Here is a 20,358-nt window from a genome sequence, read left to right on the forward strand (position 1 = left end):
AATGCATCACTTTATGTTTCAGCTTCCCATGCAAACTCTAAGCAAGTGCTCTATATATAGGAATGGCCTGCGCATGCATAAACTTGCCATACTCATTCATTCTAATTGTTTCTGCGTGACATCACTCTTATGTTAACATGTCTTACCACGAATTTGAGACGCTGCTTGCACTCCACTACTTGAAGGGTGAGTTATTTATTTTCAATTGTTATGATATTGACTCTCTTTCAATTGTTTGTGTTGTTATGAATGTGCACTAAACTGTTTTGGTTTTTTATTGATGTGAGCAGCTCCTCTGGACCCAAATCCAGCAACTGATGTTGATAAGATTGTGAACGAGTTGAGGCTTCAATACAGGACCATTTGCTGTGAATTCCATGTTAATGAGGTGATTGATTCATTTTGAGATAGTGTTATTATAATTTTCCATGAATGACGCATTTAGTTTCAAAACTGATACTTATTTATTGATGCTTGATCCACGCAGGGGGCCGTTATGCTACCAAAAATGTGTGTTACCTATTTTGGGGATCATTGACACTAACTATAACCAATTTGAGATATTAGTGGAAAGGATCAACGGATCTGTGTATCTCACCACTGGCTTCAATGCGATTCGCGACTTCTACGACATACGCATGGGTGGCTGGGTGCTTATGGTTTTTTCGGGTTTAAGCCAGTTCGGTATAAATGTCATTAATAGGCTTGGTTTGTTTGTTACCCCCCCACCCATTCGTTTTGAGATTGCAAAACCTCTTGCACCAAATTTTGTGTACCAGAATGTCCCTATAACAACTGAACTTTTAACATTTCGTCACAAGGGATTTAGCTTCCAGCTGAACACTGACGTCAAGCTGTCTAAATATGACGTTACTTCTGGCTTTTTGGTAAGATGGCCTTTTACTGTTTCTATCTGCCGAATTAATGGAGCTTTTGTTCTAATAGAAAGAAACTAATTACCCTATTTTCATGTTGTAGATGTTCAATTCTTCTGGCAGATTAGCTTTGGGCAAGAAAACAACTTCTGTTGTTATTGTGGATGACTGTGACAATACCTGGAGGTGCATAGCTGTGTACGGCACAAGGCCAAATGCTCATATCAAAATTGGTGGCAGCTGGGGTCGTTTGGTGGATGCACGTAGACTTGCAATTGGGGTAAAGATCAAAGTTGGTGTTCCAAGTGCTGGGAAGAATGGGACTGTGTTCATGACAATCAAGCGTCCAAATGTTTTCCAGGACTTATGTTTAGTGTTCCTTCATTTGTGTTTTAATTGTTTTCTGAACGAGTGTTTATGTTTTATGTTGTTTCCGTTAGTATTGTGTCCGCATTTTCCTATTAAGTGTCGTATTAGTAGTTTCAAATTGGTGTCGTCTATGGATGTTGTTCAAAGTATTGTAACGTGTTATTTTAATTCAATGAATATGTTATCTTTATGTTCTAATCACTGCATTTTTATTAAGTATGTTTATCGTTCATGTTTGCTCATTTTCATTTGCCTCAATTGTTATTACCAACCGTATAATTAACATCATAATGTCCACAATGTACTATCTGGTAAAAGTTGATGTATATTAACAACTCAGTTAATGAATTTTTGTTTTACATAGTATTAGATTGCCCACTAACAACAAATTGCAAGCATACAATCTCCATTATTGCTATCAGTTATTCAATGTTCATGTTACATATTATTAGACTACAAATTAAAACAATGGTTGCAAGCAACCTTCTCATTAAGGAATGAAAGTATATCTGAGTTAAGGGAAAATGTAATTGATGCAAATTGCCCTAATATTTTTCATTAACGTAACAATTTAGTTTGAAGGCTAGAAAATATGTGTTCATGGTTGAAACAGAAAAACATGCAGAATAAAAACACCAGATGCACGCATGAGAGTTTATATGTGCCCAAATTTTAATATTGTTCCTACTTCAAGGAATTGTAGATTTTTATTTGTAATGTATGGCCTCCTTAGTTTGTTGTCCAGACTGCAGATGTTTTTCTTAGATTCAACAGACATTTTTTTTTACAACTTAGTTTAAAAAAAAAAAAAAAACAAAGTCTACCAACTTAGTTAGTATGGCTGCGCCAACTATCAGTTCAGTTGTGTTTACATGTGCAATTCTTGGTAAATGTTGCAATAACTGCTTTGTCTGCACATTCTTTTTGCCTTGATACACTTGCATCATCTTACACTATATTCTAGGACCATGCGTATGTAATAGAGCAATTATGTGTTTATGAAAAGAAAAACCAGCTTGGTAGACTGTAGCCATGAATGCGTCATTGCATATTCCAAATGTATTGCAGGCATGCTCAAAACTTATTGGAGGGACATAGTCTTGGAACAGTAAAAGGCATTAATTGAATGGAGATAGGGAGCGCGTGGAGAAGTCAACCTATGTGGCTAGGGTTTAGTTAAGCATGCTCCACATTAAATGGATATTCTCAGCATGCTCATCCCTTATTGGCCGGTAAGCAATTGCCCACTAGATGACTAGATGAAGAGAATTCGCACAGTTGTGTTTTGGTAAGCAATTAAGTGTAAGATACTTCAAATTTTTCTAAGTTTATAATGTCCATTATATGTGTAATTGCCATTTCTATTTAAGCAAGTGTTATATATTATACTAGCTGCAAACTAAACATAGAAAACCAACTTAGAAAACGCAAAATGGCATAAAGGTACACACAAATTGCAAACATTGCAGGTGGCAAGAAGGATTTGAAACTCTTAGTCTGTGTTCCTCATATGTGGTGCATAACTGACAAAGATCACCCAGATGAGATCATATTTATGAACTTGCTTTTGGTTGATGAGAAGGTGTGATTTACCAGCATAAGTTTTTAAGCTATTAATATCTAATGGTTATATGTGTTTAAACCCTTTATGATAAGTCTGTTTTTTTTCAGGGTGGGAAGATCCATGCATCGGTCAGAAAATCCTTAGTGTCAATGATCAAAGAAATGGTGCAAGAGGGCTCAACATATAAGCATGAAACGGTGCTTATATTTATTATTACCTTATATTTATCGCATGTTCTCAATTACTCCCTCCGTTTTTAAATATAAGCAAAATTTACTTTTTAGGTTCATTCATTTAATGATGTATGTGGTTCATAATATGGACCACATACATCATTAAATGAATGAAACTAAAAAACCAATTTTGCTTATATTTTGAAACGGAAGGAGTACTTATCAATTAGCTACGTAAATGTAATTGTCATTTGATGATGTTTTAAATTTGAATATTAAATTGTGAGCTTTTGACTTTACTGTTGGTTATAATATTAGCTAATTATTTCCCCTTCGTGCATATACATTATATTCCCTCCGGTCACTATTATAAGCAAAAGTTATATTTTTAGGTTCATCCAATAAATGATGTATGTGGTCCACATATAGACTACATAAATCATTTATTGAATGAATCTAAAAAATGAATTTTTGCTTATAACAGTGACCGGAGGGAGTATTACGTAGATAGTTAGTTGCGTATGTTTTAGCAGGTAAGACCCGTGCGGAGCACGGGTCGATGGTCTAGTTTACCCAAATTACAATTATGGATTGTTAATGAGAAATTGATTTATCAAATTCAATGACATGCTATATATGGATGAATTAATTACATTGGACAGAGAGGATATGTTATAGGGAAAATAAGGGTCATTAGTCCTTGGTGGAAGAGGTTTCCTCTGGAAGTTTGACTGTGGAAGGCTCAACAGCACCACCCTTCCTTGAGTATTCCCTCCATTTTCTAGCAGCAGCTGCAGCTCTTTTAGCTCTTTCTTTTACTTCCTCCTCTGCAAAATTATCATCATTTCAAAACTATTTAGTGGAATGGAATAACAATATAAGCTTACACAACAGTAATTGCCACAAACAGCTAAATAATCATGCCTACTAAAGCATATTGTTAAAAGAAAAATCATGGTTGATCAAGTATTATGGTTTCTAATTATGAAAACTATACAACCTTCTTTTGTATTTACATATTCCATACCTGAATTTTCGTAGTCTCTTGGTTTTCCACGAAGATTGTCCCAGTATGAATTTGTTTTATCATAACCTTTCTGCTTCATCATTCTCGACCTCGCTTGTTCCTGCATGACACTCATAATTGTTTGTCATTTGAATCATTTTCATTGTTACTGTGAAACTAATGAACAATCGCATAATTATCTACTAAAGAAAGGGATAATAGGTCGAGGTGAAATTTCAGTCGTACAAATGTTCACATCATTTAAGACATCCCTCATTAATGTAAAATTAGTAGTCACTACTGCGTTTGTGTTCAAGCGGGTTGGTCCAATCCTAAGAACTCGGAACTTCAAAAGAGTATGATGCAAATAAGAATATTGCATTGTCTTAAAGAATATTCTTGGAGTTTTGATTAGAGCCTAACTAAACACCAAGATATGGGACTCTCAAGTCAAGACAGTCCGTTATACTCAAGAGCGGACATCTACCATCTTAAAATTTGTGCTTAGGTCTAACTCAACTGCACAAAACTAGCTTGAAACATCTGTAAGCAATTTAGGACTCTCAACAAATATGAATTCTAGGAGTAAAACTTTCAACTAATCGTGGATAATAATGGATTGAAATATCTAGATTATTCACTATTTGTGTCAAAATTATGAAAAATGTTATGGCATATCATGATCATTTTCTGAACCATCAAAATACGTTTATGCTTGAATAATACTCATCAAAATCAAAGAATAAAGAGAAATCTAACTTATTTAGAAAAGATGATATACCCTTCTATCTTTCAGGAACTAAAATGTTATGACATTACAAATTTTCAAGGATGTCAACACAGTCATTCAAGAGCCAATGGCCGTTTACACTAATTTTGAATTCCATAAAGACCTTTCCCAAGATTAACAGGAGAAAAAATGATAATTTAGGGGTTAATGCATACAATAAGTTATTCTTATATTGTTAAGGAAAAATGGTGAAAGTGAACGAATTCTTACCAAGAATTTTAACTGTCTTTTCTCCCATCGGGTATTTGCCTGCCGTTATTATAGTATGGTTAGATAACATCAGAGGAGACAGCATATAAATATCAAACATAAATGATCCAGTAATCTCTAAGCTATTACCATTCTGAAAACATCGCCTAATGCTGATCCCATTCCTGAAAGCATTAGAGCAACCTGCTCGGATTTAAGAATCTCAGTAGTTGTTATAACTAGAAGAGGTAAACTTTATGTTTTCAAAAATAAAGAAAATGTAGAAGTTTAATGACTAAATTAATGTGGAGAAACATCAATTCTAAATCATGAGAAATCCATCAAGAAATTTCCTAGTATGAAAAGTTAAATAGCAAGTGATATTTGCTCAAAATTGTTTGTCATAAATTAGTAGCCATCAAGCAGAAAGGGAAAAAATACAACATTATGAAATTATCTTACAAATAGAGATCTTAAGGGGGGAAAGGAAGAAATAAACTTTTATGACTTTGGCCTTACATTGACTCTTTCTATACGGCGCATTTCGTCTTCAAGTAATGATAGTTGTGCAGCTGATGTCCAATGAATGCAGTCAACAGGGCTAAAATACAAAGAATGAATGTCAAATTAAGCTCAGAGATCTCCGTTAGCTTAGTTGCTTCACAAACAATGTTATTTTCATGCCGAAGGTCCTAAAAACTAAGTGTTTAACTATACCAAATGAAGCATAACTGCATATAATATGTTGAACTGTTGAAGTTAAGAAATAATAGTGGCACTTTATACAAAATCATCACCAAATAAAACATATCAGTAATATAGAATGGTGGATAATGTAAAATTGAAACCTATTTAAAAAATCAAAACAACGAATGCATGATTATAGTGATGTTCCTAGTCATAAACATACCAACTTTCAATAGCCGTTTGAATTAATTCAGGGTTCCCAAACTGATTGTATACTCTGGCTCTTCCAAAGTCTTCTTCAATTCCAAACACATCACAGGCAACATTGGCACAGTTTTTGCAGCCTGTTCAAGGATATTGAAGTATAATTACATAACATGCCTTGCAAAAACTCAAAATAGATCACATTAACATCTAATTAACAAAGGTAATGAAGGACTATCTAGGTCTATCAATAAATGAACCATATCAATTAAGCACATAAAAACATAGATATAAATGTCAGCATTTATTATCTCTTCGGCATGATTTGACTGACTCATCGAATCGGAAATGCTTTTCAATAAAGGAAGTGTTGTCAGATTGTTAGGGTAAATTACCAAAGGAGTTAAATTAAGGAAAGACAATTGAATCAAAATGTGGCAAGTATATGCTAAATATTAAGCTATAATAGTTACACTGACATAGATAGAACTGTTGGTTCTCGTCTGAAAACACCACGTCTAGGTCACCGTTTCTGTTCAAGATGAGTGACACCCTTAATTGGAGGATAACCTAGTATTTTAAGAATTGTGTTAAGTCTCTCTTTGTCTCTCTGCCGTTAGCCTTTTATGTGTGTCCATTTTATAGGATTTGGGCCTTCTCCTTTCGTCAGGCCCACCCTGATTTGGGTGCTTGGTCCCCACAGGATATTCACTCATGATTAGCAATGATTGGGTGAGGTATGAAGGGTAGACGCGTGTCACGCCATGTTTGGAACTGGAAGGAGCAAGTCCATTATTATGGACGGTCGCTCTTACTTGGTCAATCCCCATCTCCCTATCCAGTATAGTAGTTATGGGGGATGGTCCTACATTCTTTACTCAGTCGTCCTAAATCAAACTTTTTTGGATACAACTTACCCCTCCCGATGGAATTGAGCCTGGCCCAATGGTCTAAATATTTGGTACTGAACACCGTTAACATATAAGGCAACATTGTAAGAGTGATTTGAAAATTGAAAGTACCTATGCAGCTGAATTCATCGACGAAAACATGATCCTTCGGACTAGAATCGTCCATGAAAGGATTGATTGATGTCAAAGAATAGCCATGAATATCATCATAAACCCTGCGCTGAACTGGATCACTGAGCACCTGAAATAGAAAAGTTAGAAAACTTGAAACCACAAATTTTTCAAGCATAATAAAATTCAAGATATCCAAAAAGGAAACCACCTCATAGACTTCATTAATGAAGGTGCAGAAATTTGTGGTCTCGGGATCGTTGCCACTCAAATCCGGGTGGCATGTTTTCATACAATTGTAGTATGCCTTCTTGATCTGCTCCGGTGTTGCATCTGGAAGCTGGTAAAAAGGATCAATTTCACAATCATTAAACATCTAACATTCTATCTCAGCATTCATTAGATATTGATAAAGTGAAAAATCCAGCTAATATATCGTCTGCGGTTCTCCTATTCTCTGAAAAATTACTCATGTGAAAGATTCACATAAAAAATTAACCCACAGTTCAGAAAATCACTCAAATCATGAATTAAAAAAAAAGTTTGAAAGTTACTTTTTTGGTAAACTAAGATATTCCCTTGTTCAACTCCTTAAACTAACACTCGTCGAATTACTAACACAACCCAAGTGTCTCTTTTGTAAATAATTTAATGAACCAAATTGACTAAAAGACACATTCGAGGACTAAACTAACTAACAAGGAAGTAAATCACGGACAAAAGACACATTTAGGTATGTTTTTATAATTTTGAATCATAGTGACAAGCCGACAACGTCTCACTCTCACATATTAAATGACCAAAATGATTGTTTACTAAAAACTAATCAAACGAGTTAATTGATATTTTTTTTAAGGGTTTACCTCTACTAACATATACACATGTATCCCAGTCCCAGAAAATATGAAGGAACCATTTTGGGTAATATCCTTGAAATTCTATAAAAACACATGCATGTTCAATCATTTGTTGAATATTTTGAGCTTGTAAGTAATGATAAACAGACGTAAAATAAGAGTTTGGTGAACTATATTACCAGACCCAAAACTGCATAATAGTCTTCAGCTCCAACACTGTCACTGGTTGAAAATGATTCCTGATCAGTAGCAACTTTTACTCTACCAAAACCTCTTCGTTTGCAACTTGGTGTTGCAAATCTCCATGGACTAGTTGCAGTTTTTTGTTGTAGCATCTGCCATGAGCTTCTACGACACAAATTCAGTGATGGGTTGTGGATTTTTAGAGCTTCTGTGTATAGTGGTGACAATAATTGAGCCATTAAAGTCACCAATTATAGTGAAAAGAAGATTCAAGTGTTCTACATAGAAATAAAAATGAAAATATAAAAATGAAGGTTGATATTTTGATGAATGGAATTATTTTATTTTTAGAATTTTTGAGGTGGAGGAAATTTTGGTGGCATGAAAGTATCAAGGGGTGATGCTGAGGTGGCAGTGTGAGAACCAAAGACAACCACAGAATCTGGAAGAAACATAAGATGAATCTATAGTGCGAAGTGGGGTTTACTGACGAATGGCACGCGTCAACACGTGCATACATGATGCATTATTGCTTGCTGTTTTCGATCGTGTAAGTTTTGTTTTCACGGATTCTAGATACAACAAAACATTGGTTTGACATTTTTAACTTTTATATCATTTGTGCCCGTAGTTTTTTAACCATATAAGGTGACACATTTTCTTTTTCTTGCCTGTACAAGTGGAATTCAAGAGTAGATGAGAGGTAGGTTTGGTGGTTTGCTTCCTCGTCATTTTAGGATGTGGATCTCAGGTTTCTCAAAGCTATTTTTAGGATCCAATGATCTTTTTCATGTTAAGTTACATGTAACATATCAAGGGATTTCACTTATATACTTATGGCACCTATTAATATGTTTTACAATAAGTTTCCGTGAACATAGCTCAGTTGACAGGGACATGCATTATTGAAAAATGTGAATTTTAGTCACTAGACTACTTGACAAAAAAAAAAGACATGTTTTACAAGTTATCCAATGGAATTTCTCCAATTTTTAGTCAAGGATCAAGTAAGAGAATCAATACTATGGCATATTTCCCTTATTTTTATATGTATTAAAGGTCAAGTGATGTTTAGACTTAAAGAAAAAAGAAGTGAAGCATTAAGGAATTCACACAGTGAGCCAAGAGCGAACAAGTTATAGAGTTTGAAGTTGAAGTTGAAACAGAGCATATTTGCTACCCGAGCTAGGAATGGTCTGGGAGCGATAAAGTCAAAGACTTCAGTAATTTATGGTTTGAACAATTCGTTTAACGAGCTACATTTCACTTAGAAAATCATAAGGATGTTTAAGGACTTGGTGTTGAGCCCAAAGAAACCTAACTATGAAAAAATGTCAATTTGCTTAGTAAGCATCACATTGCAAAGAAAATTTTTACTTTTACAAACTCTATAAATAGAGTTGCACTTCTTAAATTTAAATATCTTATCATTTTAAAAGGCTAAGAAAACGAATCTTAAATTTCAGTATCTTATCATTCTAAAAGGTTAAGAAAACGAATAAGACACATGGAGAGCTTGAAGATCAAGGTGGTGTTGGAATATTTTATTATATTCCAATATCATTATGTGGACAAATATCGTAATAATAATTATATTAGCTATTTATCAATTGTGCCTTAGTTGATTAGTGATCAAATTAAGTAATAAGGCTATTAGATTTCTATTTAGAATATTAATTAATTAATTAATGGATATGGACTCAATATGAGTGGATGTCTGGATGGCCCATTAACGGAATAATGGGAAACCCTAATGGTCATCCAATATAAAATAGGCTATGGTCCCCAATATACAGGACACGGCAAACTCTTTCTTCTCCCCATCTGAAGAGAACTTGAGGCATAAAGGTACCGGTTGAGGAAGAACCAAATCAGCCGCCGCTAACCGTGTTGATGTTGATGTTTGTTTCAGATCACCTTCTCTCCTTATTGCCGTTGTCGAGAGGGTTACATGAAAGCTTTATCCAGGTATTCCTAATACCCTAATTCTTAATATCCTTGATAAATCAAACATGTCGTAGATCCGATCATAATCATGTTCAATGCTTTGTTTGCTTCCGCTATTGATTCATAATTGTTGAACATGTTTTATGAAATCTGTTTTTATTTATTAAGACCTAAATTTTCAACAAGTGGTATCAGAGCCGGTCTACATGTTTGATTTATTAGAATTGCTTGAATTGAATTGCACCGTGTTTGGGTTTTAAGTTTTTACCTGTTCTTGGTAACCCTAATTTTAAATTGGGGGTTTTGTTTGATTTCGGTACATATATAATTTTTTTTTTATGAACCCGAATCTAAGATTTTTCCTTAAGACTATGAAAGGTTGTTGAATATCCTCTTATTTTTGGGTCAAAGGAATTAGTTGTTATTCCTCGCAGGAATGACCCCTATGTCAATAATTTTGTGTTTGAATAGTTGATGATTTAAATTTACCTTCAATTGAACTTGTGATATTTTTCTGATTTCATTGTCACGTTCTGTCTATTTTATGCGTAAACCCTAATTTTTTTTTTATTTTGGAAAATTTGGTTCCGTTTCCAATATCAATGAATCCTTAAGTTTCAGTTTTCTTTATTCATTCATTATGCCGGACATTTGATGATTATTGCTTATTATTTAAAGAAGTTTTCTTGAATTTAAGGGTGGTGTATATGTGTTGATCAACGTGATTGACTTGTGTTATTCATCATAAATTTTTTATTTTTTGCCGATTGATTGATTTGGTTTTTTGACCGAAATTGATCTCTTTGATTATTCCATTTATGACCGTGTGTTGCTCAAGTATGAATAGTGAAGACTGAAGATATTGATGTTTGCATTCTTGTTACGGTTCCAATTATTTTGTTAAGTTAATTGATCAATCATATTTGAAGTTTTCAGTTTCAAAAATTACGGGTTCTTTGTTGGCATATTTACATCAGTAAGCCACTTTTATTTGATTTATAAAATACTTTTGACTAATTATATTTGAATATCATATTTGTAATTATTATTTATTTGTGAGTCATGATATTAAGATAAAGTTCAAATTTGTCTTTCACGGATAAGGATCAATTTTATAAGGGTTATCATTCTCAGATTACATTTGTGATACTATGGTTTATAATTAGGAATAAATATTAGGAGAAAACTTAGGTACAGTACCACAAGTGTTGTTGGTACTGTTCCCAATCAAATTGTAACATCTGTCTTGTTTTTATTCCACGTCAACCCACCAGGTATAAACGGATGATACAGTGTTTGACGACAAGCTTCTTCAACCCACGTGGATCCAAGTCCCTTCTTCTCTACCATAAAAGCTTGAAGTTTATAAAACGTGATTCACCACCAACTTTGATGCCATCGTTGTTGTCGATTCCAGATATGAAATTTAGATCCAAATTCATAATCAATGGAATTGAAAACTCCAATCAATGGAATCTGGAGAGATCAATGGAATTGAAAACCCCAATCAACGGAATCTGGAGAGATCCAATTTTCCTGTATCCAATTTATTTCAGTCCAACATTTTTTGGTGTTGCATATGAGACTCATTGAGGAGATAGGAAAGATACAGAAATAAGCATTGTTGGTGGTGAGTGCAACTGGGTTTCACAATGGCAGTGAGGTGTGAAGGTTCAGGTGACGGTGGTGGAATCTTGGAATGGTGGGTTATAACTAAAAACAATCTCAAAAATGGTGTGTGTGAGGCAGTTGTTATAGATGATTCACGGTGAAATAGAAACAAACAGGGAAGTGACGTGGAATAAAACAAGCCAGGTGTTACAATTTGATTGGGAACAGTACTAACAGCACTTGTGGTACTGTACCTAAGTTTTCTCCTAAATATTAATGCTATAATATTATAATTATATTTAGCATGTTTGGATTTTATTAATGCTATAATATTATAATTATGTTTAGCATATTTGGATATAGATCAAATAAAATTTATATTTGATTTGACATGTTTTTTTTTTAAAGTATGATTATCATATCTTCCGGTTTAATTTCTATTTGAAATTAATTTTGATTCACAAAGAATTGGTACGTGAAGTTTATTTTGAGAGGTAGACAAATAAAGAGTTAAAATATATTTGTCATATATTTATTGCCTTTAATAATGAATCTCAAAATATTATGAATAATTTTTTTTTATTTTTTTGTACATAAAGTAATAATTTAGTTCTTTAAAGTTTAAGAAAATTGAACTCTAGAAGTGTTTATTTATTTATAAACATATAAAGTTTGTTTTCTTGTTTAGGAAACAATTGAGTCTGGAGTTATTCATTATTTTATTTAAAGAATTATTTGGTATATGTGAATCAATTGTGGCATGAATATTTTGGTTTATATAAGATTCAATTTTCTTTTGGTTTGAAATTGAATATTTTTCTTATAGCATGATTATGATGTTATAGTTTATTGTTATTAAGTTTTCTTCAATAATAGTTTGTCTTATCATGCATTTTGAATATATTTCATGCTATGTTTGTTGTTGCTTTTATGCGATATATGTAAATGTATTGTCATACATACACACATTGGTGTGATTTGTGACTTGCATCTTCATTCAAATTCGTGAGTTTGTCTTCACACTTAAGTATTGTCATACACACATTGGTGTGATTTGCGACTTTCATCTTCTTTCAAATTCGTGAATTTGTCTTCACACTTAAGGGTTGCCGAGTGACCTCATGATTACTTAGCAACATAAAGAACTAATTTGGCCTACATTATGTCAGTAGTGCCTTGTAAATTTAAGACCATTCCCATTTAATTTACTGTGAAATGTCTAGTAATTGCGGTTGTTTTGGTTGAAACAACATGTTGCCAAAGTAACCTCTGTTGCGTAGATTTGATTCAACTGAACTTACAAAAGGCGTAGTATGAAATTATCCATGTGAGTTGCCTTCGGCCCCAAGGAATGCACAACTTGACCGGATAGTTATATACGTATGGTAGTAAATGTGTGGTGATTATAAAGTAATTTTCCATGTGAATAATAGTATACCCTAAGGTGACTATTATTTGACAGGATTTATCACCCCGTTTAATATATATTAAAATTGTCTAGTAAAATTAGTTGAGTCAGTTGAAACAATAATGTTGCCCAAGTAACCTCTGTTGTGTAAATTGATTTCAATTAAGCTTACAAAAGATGTAGTGTGTAATTATTTATGCGAGTTGTCGTCGGCCCCAAGGAAGGCACAACTTGGCCGGATAGTTACATGCCTGTGATGGTAAATATGTGGTGATTATAACGTAATTATCCATGTGGATAATAGGACGCCCAAAGGTGACTATTATTTGACAGGACTTATCACCAATGTTTGATCATTACATTGAGAGTACCGCTTGCAGTTAATTCTTAGCAATCCAAAGATTATGTTTTAATGGTGCGCTTGGTATCTTGTTAAGGTCTTTTATTTACAAATAAAGAAGCACATTTCTTTAATATTTTACTGACATGTGTGATGATGTTGTGTTAGTGTAAACTTATTTAAAAATTTAAGAGTTTACATTCACATATATTATGATAAACATATGACAATTATAAGAATTTATTCTTTGTTAAAGTAAATTGTCATTGTTTGATCAATGCTGTAAAATACCGCTAGCAATTGATATTATCGTTTAAAGACTTGATATTGAATGCTGTAAAATACCGCTAGCAATTGATATTATCGTTTAAAGACTTGATATTGATGATGCACTAGGTATTTTGGTGAGTACATTTTGCTACTCTTGTTCTCTTTAAATTAATATAGTTTATGTATCTGATAATTTAAGTTAAATTCTGATATAGGATTTAAAGAAGAACATTAACATTGTTCTAGGATCTAGACCTTAAATAAGGTTGGTGAAACTCACATTCTCTCACAAATTCAGCAACTAATGTGAGAATTAAGTTTGATAAGTGCGTATACACCAAATCTCATAGGTCACGTGAGATCATAAAGCTAAAATATCATATGTATTAGAGGTGTTATTTAAGATGACAAATTTGTTGTCATATTTTCTTTGCTTAAAGTGCTTTTAAAGCAATATAGAGAAAGACAAGCTCTCATTGGAGAGTGGGTATTTCACTAAGGTTATTAGGCAAATAAAATGTTAGGAGCACATTATGTAACCATTTAATCTTGCTAAGACACTATAATTTCGACTATCATATGACTTGTTCGAAAATTCAGTAATTTCGACTATCATATGACTTGTTCGAAAATTCAGTATTTAGTATTCTCTTTGCACAATTAAGTTTATAACTGTTCCAGTTAGAAATGATCATTTAAATGATCAATTCATAAAGTGTGCAAATAAGGAAAAGTTGAAGCAAGAGAAAATAAAATAGTGCTCATTCGGAAAATACCTCAAAAGACAAGGGCAAATAAAGGAAAGTAGTCTTGACTAACTTATGTCCAATGATGTTGAAAGATATATCAATTTAGAATGGACAAAGTCGATAAAGATTGCTTTATTCATTTTTTGAAATATTTTTGGATTGTCATTAATGGATTATTTTTTGTATTTAAAAGACAATTTAGTGAATCATTACTTGGATTAATTTTTGTCTTAATTTTTCTTTGAATGAATCAATATATTTTTATTTTTTTTATTTTATGATGATTCAATGTGTCTTTTAAGTTCAATTATTAGAGTCAATTTAGTTATGACTTGTGACATTCTATATTGTTTAAGGTTTTAAATACTTTAAGTTTTCGTCCCACAAATTAAGAAAATTTTGAGACATAAATTGTTAAGTTTTCTTGAGGATATTGAGTTTGGGGGAGAGATATGGTAATAGAACAAAATTAAATGAGGAAGAATTAGTTCTAAATTAATTCATATAGTTACTATTATTATTATAGTATATTTGGATCCTCATGAGGACATTATTGTTCTTCCTCTCAATCAAGTTAAGAAACTATTTCATATAGATCAAACTCAACACCCTCAAGAACTAGGGATTCTAGTGTTATTAAGAATTGACTGAAAAGAGAAATTCTATTTAGTTTAATTGAATGACTCTATTAGGACAGTCATGATACTAGTTTGCTTACTATAATTTTGGAGCTGCACAAGATGGATTTCAATATAGTGTTTCTTAATGGTGACATTAATGATGCAACTGAATCAAACTTTTGTGTCAATTGATACAAAATAGATGGTTTGCAAAGTCATGAAATCCACTTATGAGTTAAGAAATTTGTCTCTTTAGTGTTACAACAAATTCTCATAAAGTAATTGTCTCATTTGGTTTTGAGATAACATTATGGAGAAATGTGGTTTTATTAAGATCAGTGGGAGTAAATTTATAGTTCAAGTTTAATGTGTCAATTATATTTTGTTTAGTCAACATTGATATATTAGTTATGTGAAACCAAGAATATCTCTAATGAAAGTTTAGCGATGAAAGATCTTGGGGACACTTCTTTTGTATTAAGTTTTAGATTCTTAGAGATTACTCTCAAAGTATCCTTCAGATGTCACAAAAGGTTTATATCAATAAAGTTGAAAATAAATTGACATAATAAATTATAGGTGACAATCACTGAGAGAGACTTTTAGTCTTGTTTTATCTTGGTTTTTCGGGTGTCAAACACTGATTACGTTTGAACCTTTTTAACCGGTGATATCTTATTTTTTCTTGGGAAGGGAAAAAGTAAGCAAAACCCTTGAGAATCGAGGTCCGGGAGTTGTTTTCGCTACGGGAAGGTGTTAGGCACCCATAACGACTATAGTATCCTATAGGAACCGTCTTTACTTTCTACGCGCGCACTTTATTTTTAAATGCTATTTTGAAAGATGATATTAAGCCTAAGAGTTTTCTAAGTCCAGAATTGGAGGGAGAAGAAAGCGTTTGAATTTTTATTTTATTTGAATTGAAGGAATATTGTTTCCTTGCCTACGTACCCTTTTAAGGGATCAAATCCACCGTAGTTCTCTTCCAAAAAATGTTTTTTGTTTTTGTTGGTTGATTTTAAGTTTGAAAATGGAATTTTGAAGAATGAGAGAGAGAGGCCTCAAGGGCATAAGATTGTGAAATTGTGAGGTTGAATTAGCTATTTTGCAAAAGAAAGTCAAAGTATGATTAATTTTCATTGAAATTTGATTAAGAAAATAAAGGGAAAATGCAAAGGAGTTTTGACTCCTATATTTTTTGGAAAAGGTTTTCAAGTGATGTTGTTCAAGTTTTTTGGAAAATTGATTTTTCTAAGTGTAAATCCTAAACATTCATCTAAACATGCAATCCTAAACATACATCTAAACATGCATAACCTAAGCATACATCTAAAAGTATCTATGTGATGTGTGTGCATGTGTCGGTGCTTGTGTCGGTGTACATCATTAGAGTCCATTGTCCTTTACATCATTGGCCTAGATACATTCTATGGTCTTGCAAGAAATTAAAATATAAAAGAAATTACAAAACTCCTAGGTCTTTACATACTAAGTTTTGGTAAAGCTTAAAAATGCAAGAGATAAAGTGAAGAAGGGGATGAAGTATGGGATGCTTTATGGAGTATGAAACAGGAAATGAAATGGTTAGTGGGATAAGGAATCATAGGAATTGAAGATTATAAGCAAAAGAAATACTAAAAAAACTTGGCAAAAGTTAATGAAGTTTTAACCTAAAAGTAACTAAATTCACCCAAAATTTACCACGATATCAAGACAAGTATATGACTTATAATCCTCACATCATGACGATTTCATAAAGAGTTTTATCACAATTAATAATATGAGAGTTATAAGAACACATTCAAGTCAAAATCTATGATATATCTAGGCATATTTGGCATTTAATTTTTTCCACATAACTTGTAACACAAGAAATTGACAAATCACATTCACAAACAGTAGAAAAGAGATTCAAATCAGAGGCAAGCACATCACAAAACTACATAACAAGTACATGTATCATTTTAACAACATATCACATCAAAACCTTAGCAAAAATTCTCAAGAAAAACAAACTGATCACAAGTAATATCATGCACATTTTTATCAATTTTTATTATGCAAAACATTCAAAAAGACACCAAGAAATATACTAAAACACATAGGAAAAATTTTAGGAATTTTAATAAAATTTTTAATGAGACAGGGGTACAAATAGCAAGACACAGTGGTGTAATTAGCAAGAAAAACGAAGGAAAAATGAAAAGAGGTCCAGGCCCAAAGGGGAAGCGGATCCTGGACTATCCAAACGTATCAGGGACGTTGGATTGATCCAGGATCCTGAAAACCCTAGATCCAAGGATTGAGGGCGCGTGGCACACCATAAGCCAAAGAAGGAACACAACAATGTTAAATCTGCACCGTACACATAAATAAGAACCAGATCAAACGGTCAAGAAAGCAGGAGAGAGTGGACCAAACATGAACCAGACTGGTTCGTTTGAACCGGTTTGGTTCAAGTGGTATAAAAAGGCATGGGACCGGTTTTTATTCATTCCAAACCTAATATTCTCTCTCTAGGGTTCGTCTTCTCTCATCCTCTCCGCCTCTCATTTTCTCGTTCTCTCATCTTCACATGCTTTTACTCATCCTCTTTCCACAACACACATGGATTCAAGCCACATATCACAACTAAACCACACATCAACGTAGATCGGACAAAACATTTTGGATCTTGATACTTTTTCGAAGAAAAATTATTCGAAATGCTTCGATTTTGTTGTTTTTGAAGGAAACCGTTTGAAACGTTTCGATCTAAGCGTTTTTCAACGGAAACAGTTCGAGATGTTTCGATCTTGATGCTTTTTGACGAAAATCGTTTGAAACGATTCGATCTGGATATTTTTTGTTTGAAACACTTCGATTTGGATATTTTCTGAAGAAAATTGTTTGAAACGTTTCGATCCAGATGTTTTTCGAAGAAAGATGTTCGAAATGTTTCGATCTATACCGATTCGAACGGTTTTGATCTTAAACCTTCACAAATTCGAAACGTTTCGGATTTTTGAAGCTTTCTTGGAACTGAAACCCTAATCTGATTCGTTTCCTATGCTAATGATGAATTTGAACTCTGAATTAAAAAGTAAACGGTGAATCTTCATGATTTTGTGTTTTAGGGTTTCGGTTTTCAACTTGTTCGAATTTTTTTAAAGCTTTTCATTTGGATTCACCGTTCATTTTTTAATACGAATCTTCGATGATGAATATGAGAAGGTTTTACGTATTTACCTGAATTCGCTTGGGGATTCGAACAGATAGATCCTTGCGAGCTTTTGGTTCTTCTGGTAAGCTTCAAAACCGAAAATAAATCGGTGCTTGATCTTCTTCTTCTTCGAACTGGTTTGATTTTGCTTCAATTTCTCTTCTTCTCTTCTCAAGAAAATCCTTCGTGATCGCACTTTGTGCTTGAATTGCGAAGGTACGAATTCAATGATGAAGATTCTTGATGAATCTCTGAGAATTCGTATCAATTCCAATTGATCTTGCACAATAACTGCTGAATTAAGCTTTGTGTTGATGAAATTGATATGAATCTAAGGAATTTTGAAGTTCTGGAAACGGTTAGGGTTTTTGTTATGAATGTTCTTGAAGGTTTTTCTGGAAATTTTGGTGTTTGATCTTTGATGATCAGAGAGAAAATTAGAAACGTGTTATTGGTGAGTTTTGCTGAGTTGTTGCATTCTGAGTGGAATGGCAATGATTGGGACCTTTTATATAGCTGACATGTGTATCTGTAGGCCAATGATGGCTTGCCACGTGATCATGAGTCTGTAACTAACTTTTGGACCATTCTGCAATTTCCAGGACTTAAAGGACTTTCCTGCAAAAAAATATTAAGGACCAATCTGCAATTTATTGGAATTAAATGACTGGACTGCAATTGACTCAAAAGGACTTAAAGCAAAAAATGACTTAAAGGACTAAAGATTAAAAATAAAAAAACCTAAAAAATGACATAAAAGGACCAAAGTGCAATTTCTAACAGTTTAGGGACTAAAATGAAAATAATAATAAAATTGGAATAAAATTGGTGAATTGGAAAAACGTAAAGTGAAACCAATAAAAGACACAAAATGGACTAAAATGAACCAATTACTTAAATGAGGTACTTCAAAGTAACCTCTCTCTGCCAAAATTTTGTGTGAAATGACCAAAATGTCCCCTAGGGACTAAACTGACTTAAAACGACTCAGATGCAATTTTAAAATGGATTCTTAACAGGGAATTGAAGCAAGAGTCTATACAGGCAAAATTAAAAGACTCAGAGACAATTTTAAGAGATTAGACAGAACTTTAATACTTCAAAAGACTAAAATGCCCCTAGGGGCTAAACTGACTCAAAATGACTTCAAATGCAATTTTTGAAATGGATTTTGACATAGAATTGAAATGAAGACTTATTCAAACTATTTGAAAGGACTCAAACAACTTTTCAAAGACTGAAAGAAATTTTAACATAGGAAATGACTAAAATACCCTTTTATGTGAATTTTGCAAGTAATATTGAAATAAAATGCAGAGAAAGATGTAATTGATCAGAGACAAATCAAATGACTTGAAATGCAAGATAAGAAGAATTGAGTTAGTATTTTTATGTCCAAAATTAGGGTATGACAAGTCTCAAATATTGCCCATTAGAAAATTTATAAATTCAGAAAATTAAGTATTTTCCTACGCTTTGTCTATAGGATTTTTATGTATGATCTTATTTATATGCATTTGGAAATAGCATATATAATCAGATTGTTTGGCAGATACTTGAGCAATTCAAAGTTTGAATTGTTGAAAAGCAACCTTAAGGATTATTAAAGAGAACAAGAGAGCTTATGCTCACATCAGAGATCTGACAATTTGGAGATCATTTTTGTGTCAGACTCTGACTTTTGGATGTCAGTATATGACATACATCCTAACTCAAGAAATGACTGTAAGTATTTATGTCACTTGGTTGCATATCGTTAAAGGCATCGAAAGACCACTCAAGTTATATAGTGACATAATTCAGTCGTATAGTTATTTGATAACAAAGTTTATAAGGTGCATTACCTTATAGATTATTGTTGTTGAATGATAGAACAAGTAGAGACAAACTTTATGCTAGCTGATCCGCTATTTAAAGACATGACACATAAGGTCTTTCATATGCTTGTTGTCATTAAGGATGTCTTGGATTAGTGGGAGTCTCTTTTACTTTATGTTCTATACTTTTGTTTTGGTATTGATACAGACTTTATGTTATGATTTTCTGCAGAAATAAAGTTCACGAGGTTATGTTTATTATAACCATTTATGTATCATTTTGTGCGAATATTGAATTTGCAAACTTCAGTTTTGATCTCACTAAAGTTTTTAAGTTGGATCAGTTGGAAATAGACATGATTTAGAGATCACATTGCATGAAATTTCCATGCCACTCATCCATATCGATCTATGTCATCAAGTGCATTGATATGGTGGTCGTCGGGGTTCCGTCACATTATACGTCAGTGACGAC

The 20,358-nt window shown here is 32.9% G+C and overlaps 1 protein-coding gene and 1 pseudogene across 1 annotated transcript; one reads left to right on the forward strand and one right to left on the reverse strand.

Moving 5' to 3' along the window:
• LOC146931756 (uncharacterized) lies at positions 1-1,551 on the forward strand (annotated as a pseudogene).
• A 1,998-nt stretch (positions 1,552-3,549) lies between these two features.
• Positions 3,550-8,221, reverse strand: LOC146931757 (uncharacterized). The gene is made up of 9 exons (XM_085703323.1): positions 7,916-8,221; positions 7,091-7,219; positions 6,880-7,009; positions 5,877-5,997; positions 5,486-5,567; positions 5,117-5,170; positions 4,988-5,026; positions 4,009-4,108; positions 3,550-3,808 (listed from the first exon to the last, which is right to left on the reverse strand). Exons 1-9 carry the CDS (start codon positions 8,156-8,158, stop codon positions 3,675-3,677), a joined length of 1,032 nt encoding a protein of 343 aa, XP_085559449.1. The 5' UTR covers positions 8,159-8,221; the 3' UTR covers positions 3,550-3,674.
• Between the last annotated feature and the right edge of the window lie 12,137 nt (positions 8,222-20,358).

The sequence above is a fragment of the Medicago sativa genome, chromosome 4 (genome assembly GCF_051527215.1).
Source record: "Medicago sativa cultivar Bolivia chromosome 4, Bolivia_mono, whole genome shotgun sequence".
Classification (NCBI taxonomy): domain Eukaryota; kingdom Viridiplantae; phylum Streptophyta; class Magnoliopsida; order Fabales; family Fabaceae; genus Medicago; species Medicago sativa.

Coding starts and splice junctions, on each gene's coding strand:
- LOC146931757 (XM_085703323.1), bottom strand. CDS start 8,158: ATGGCTCAATTATTGTCACCACTATACACAGAAGCTCTAAAAATCCAC. Junction 7,010..7,090: donor TCATTAATGAAGTCTATGAG/GTGGTTTCCTTT, acceptor TTTCTATTTCAG/GTGCTCAGTGATCCAGTTCA. Junction 4,109..4,987: donor AAAGACAGTTAAAATTCTTG/GTAAGAATTCGT, acceptor AGTGTCATGCAG/GAACAAGCGAGGTCGAGAAT.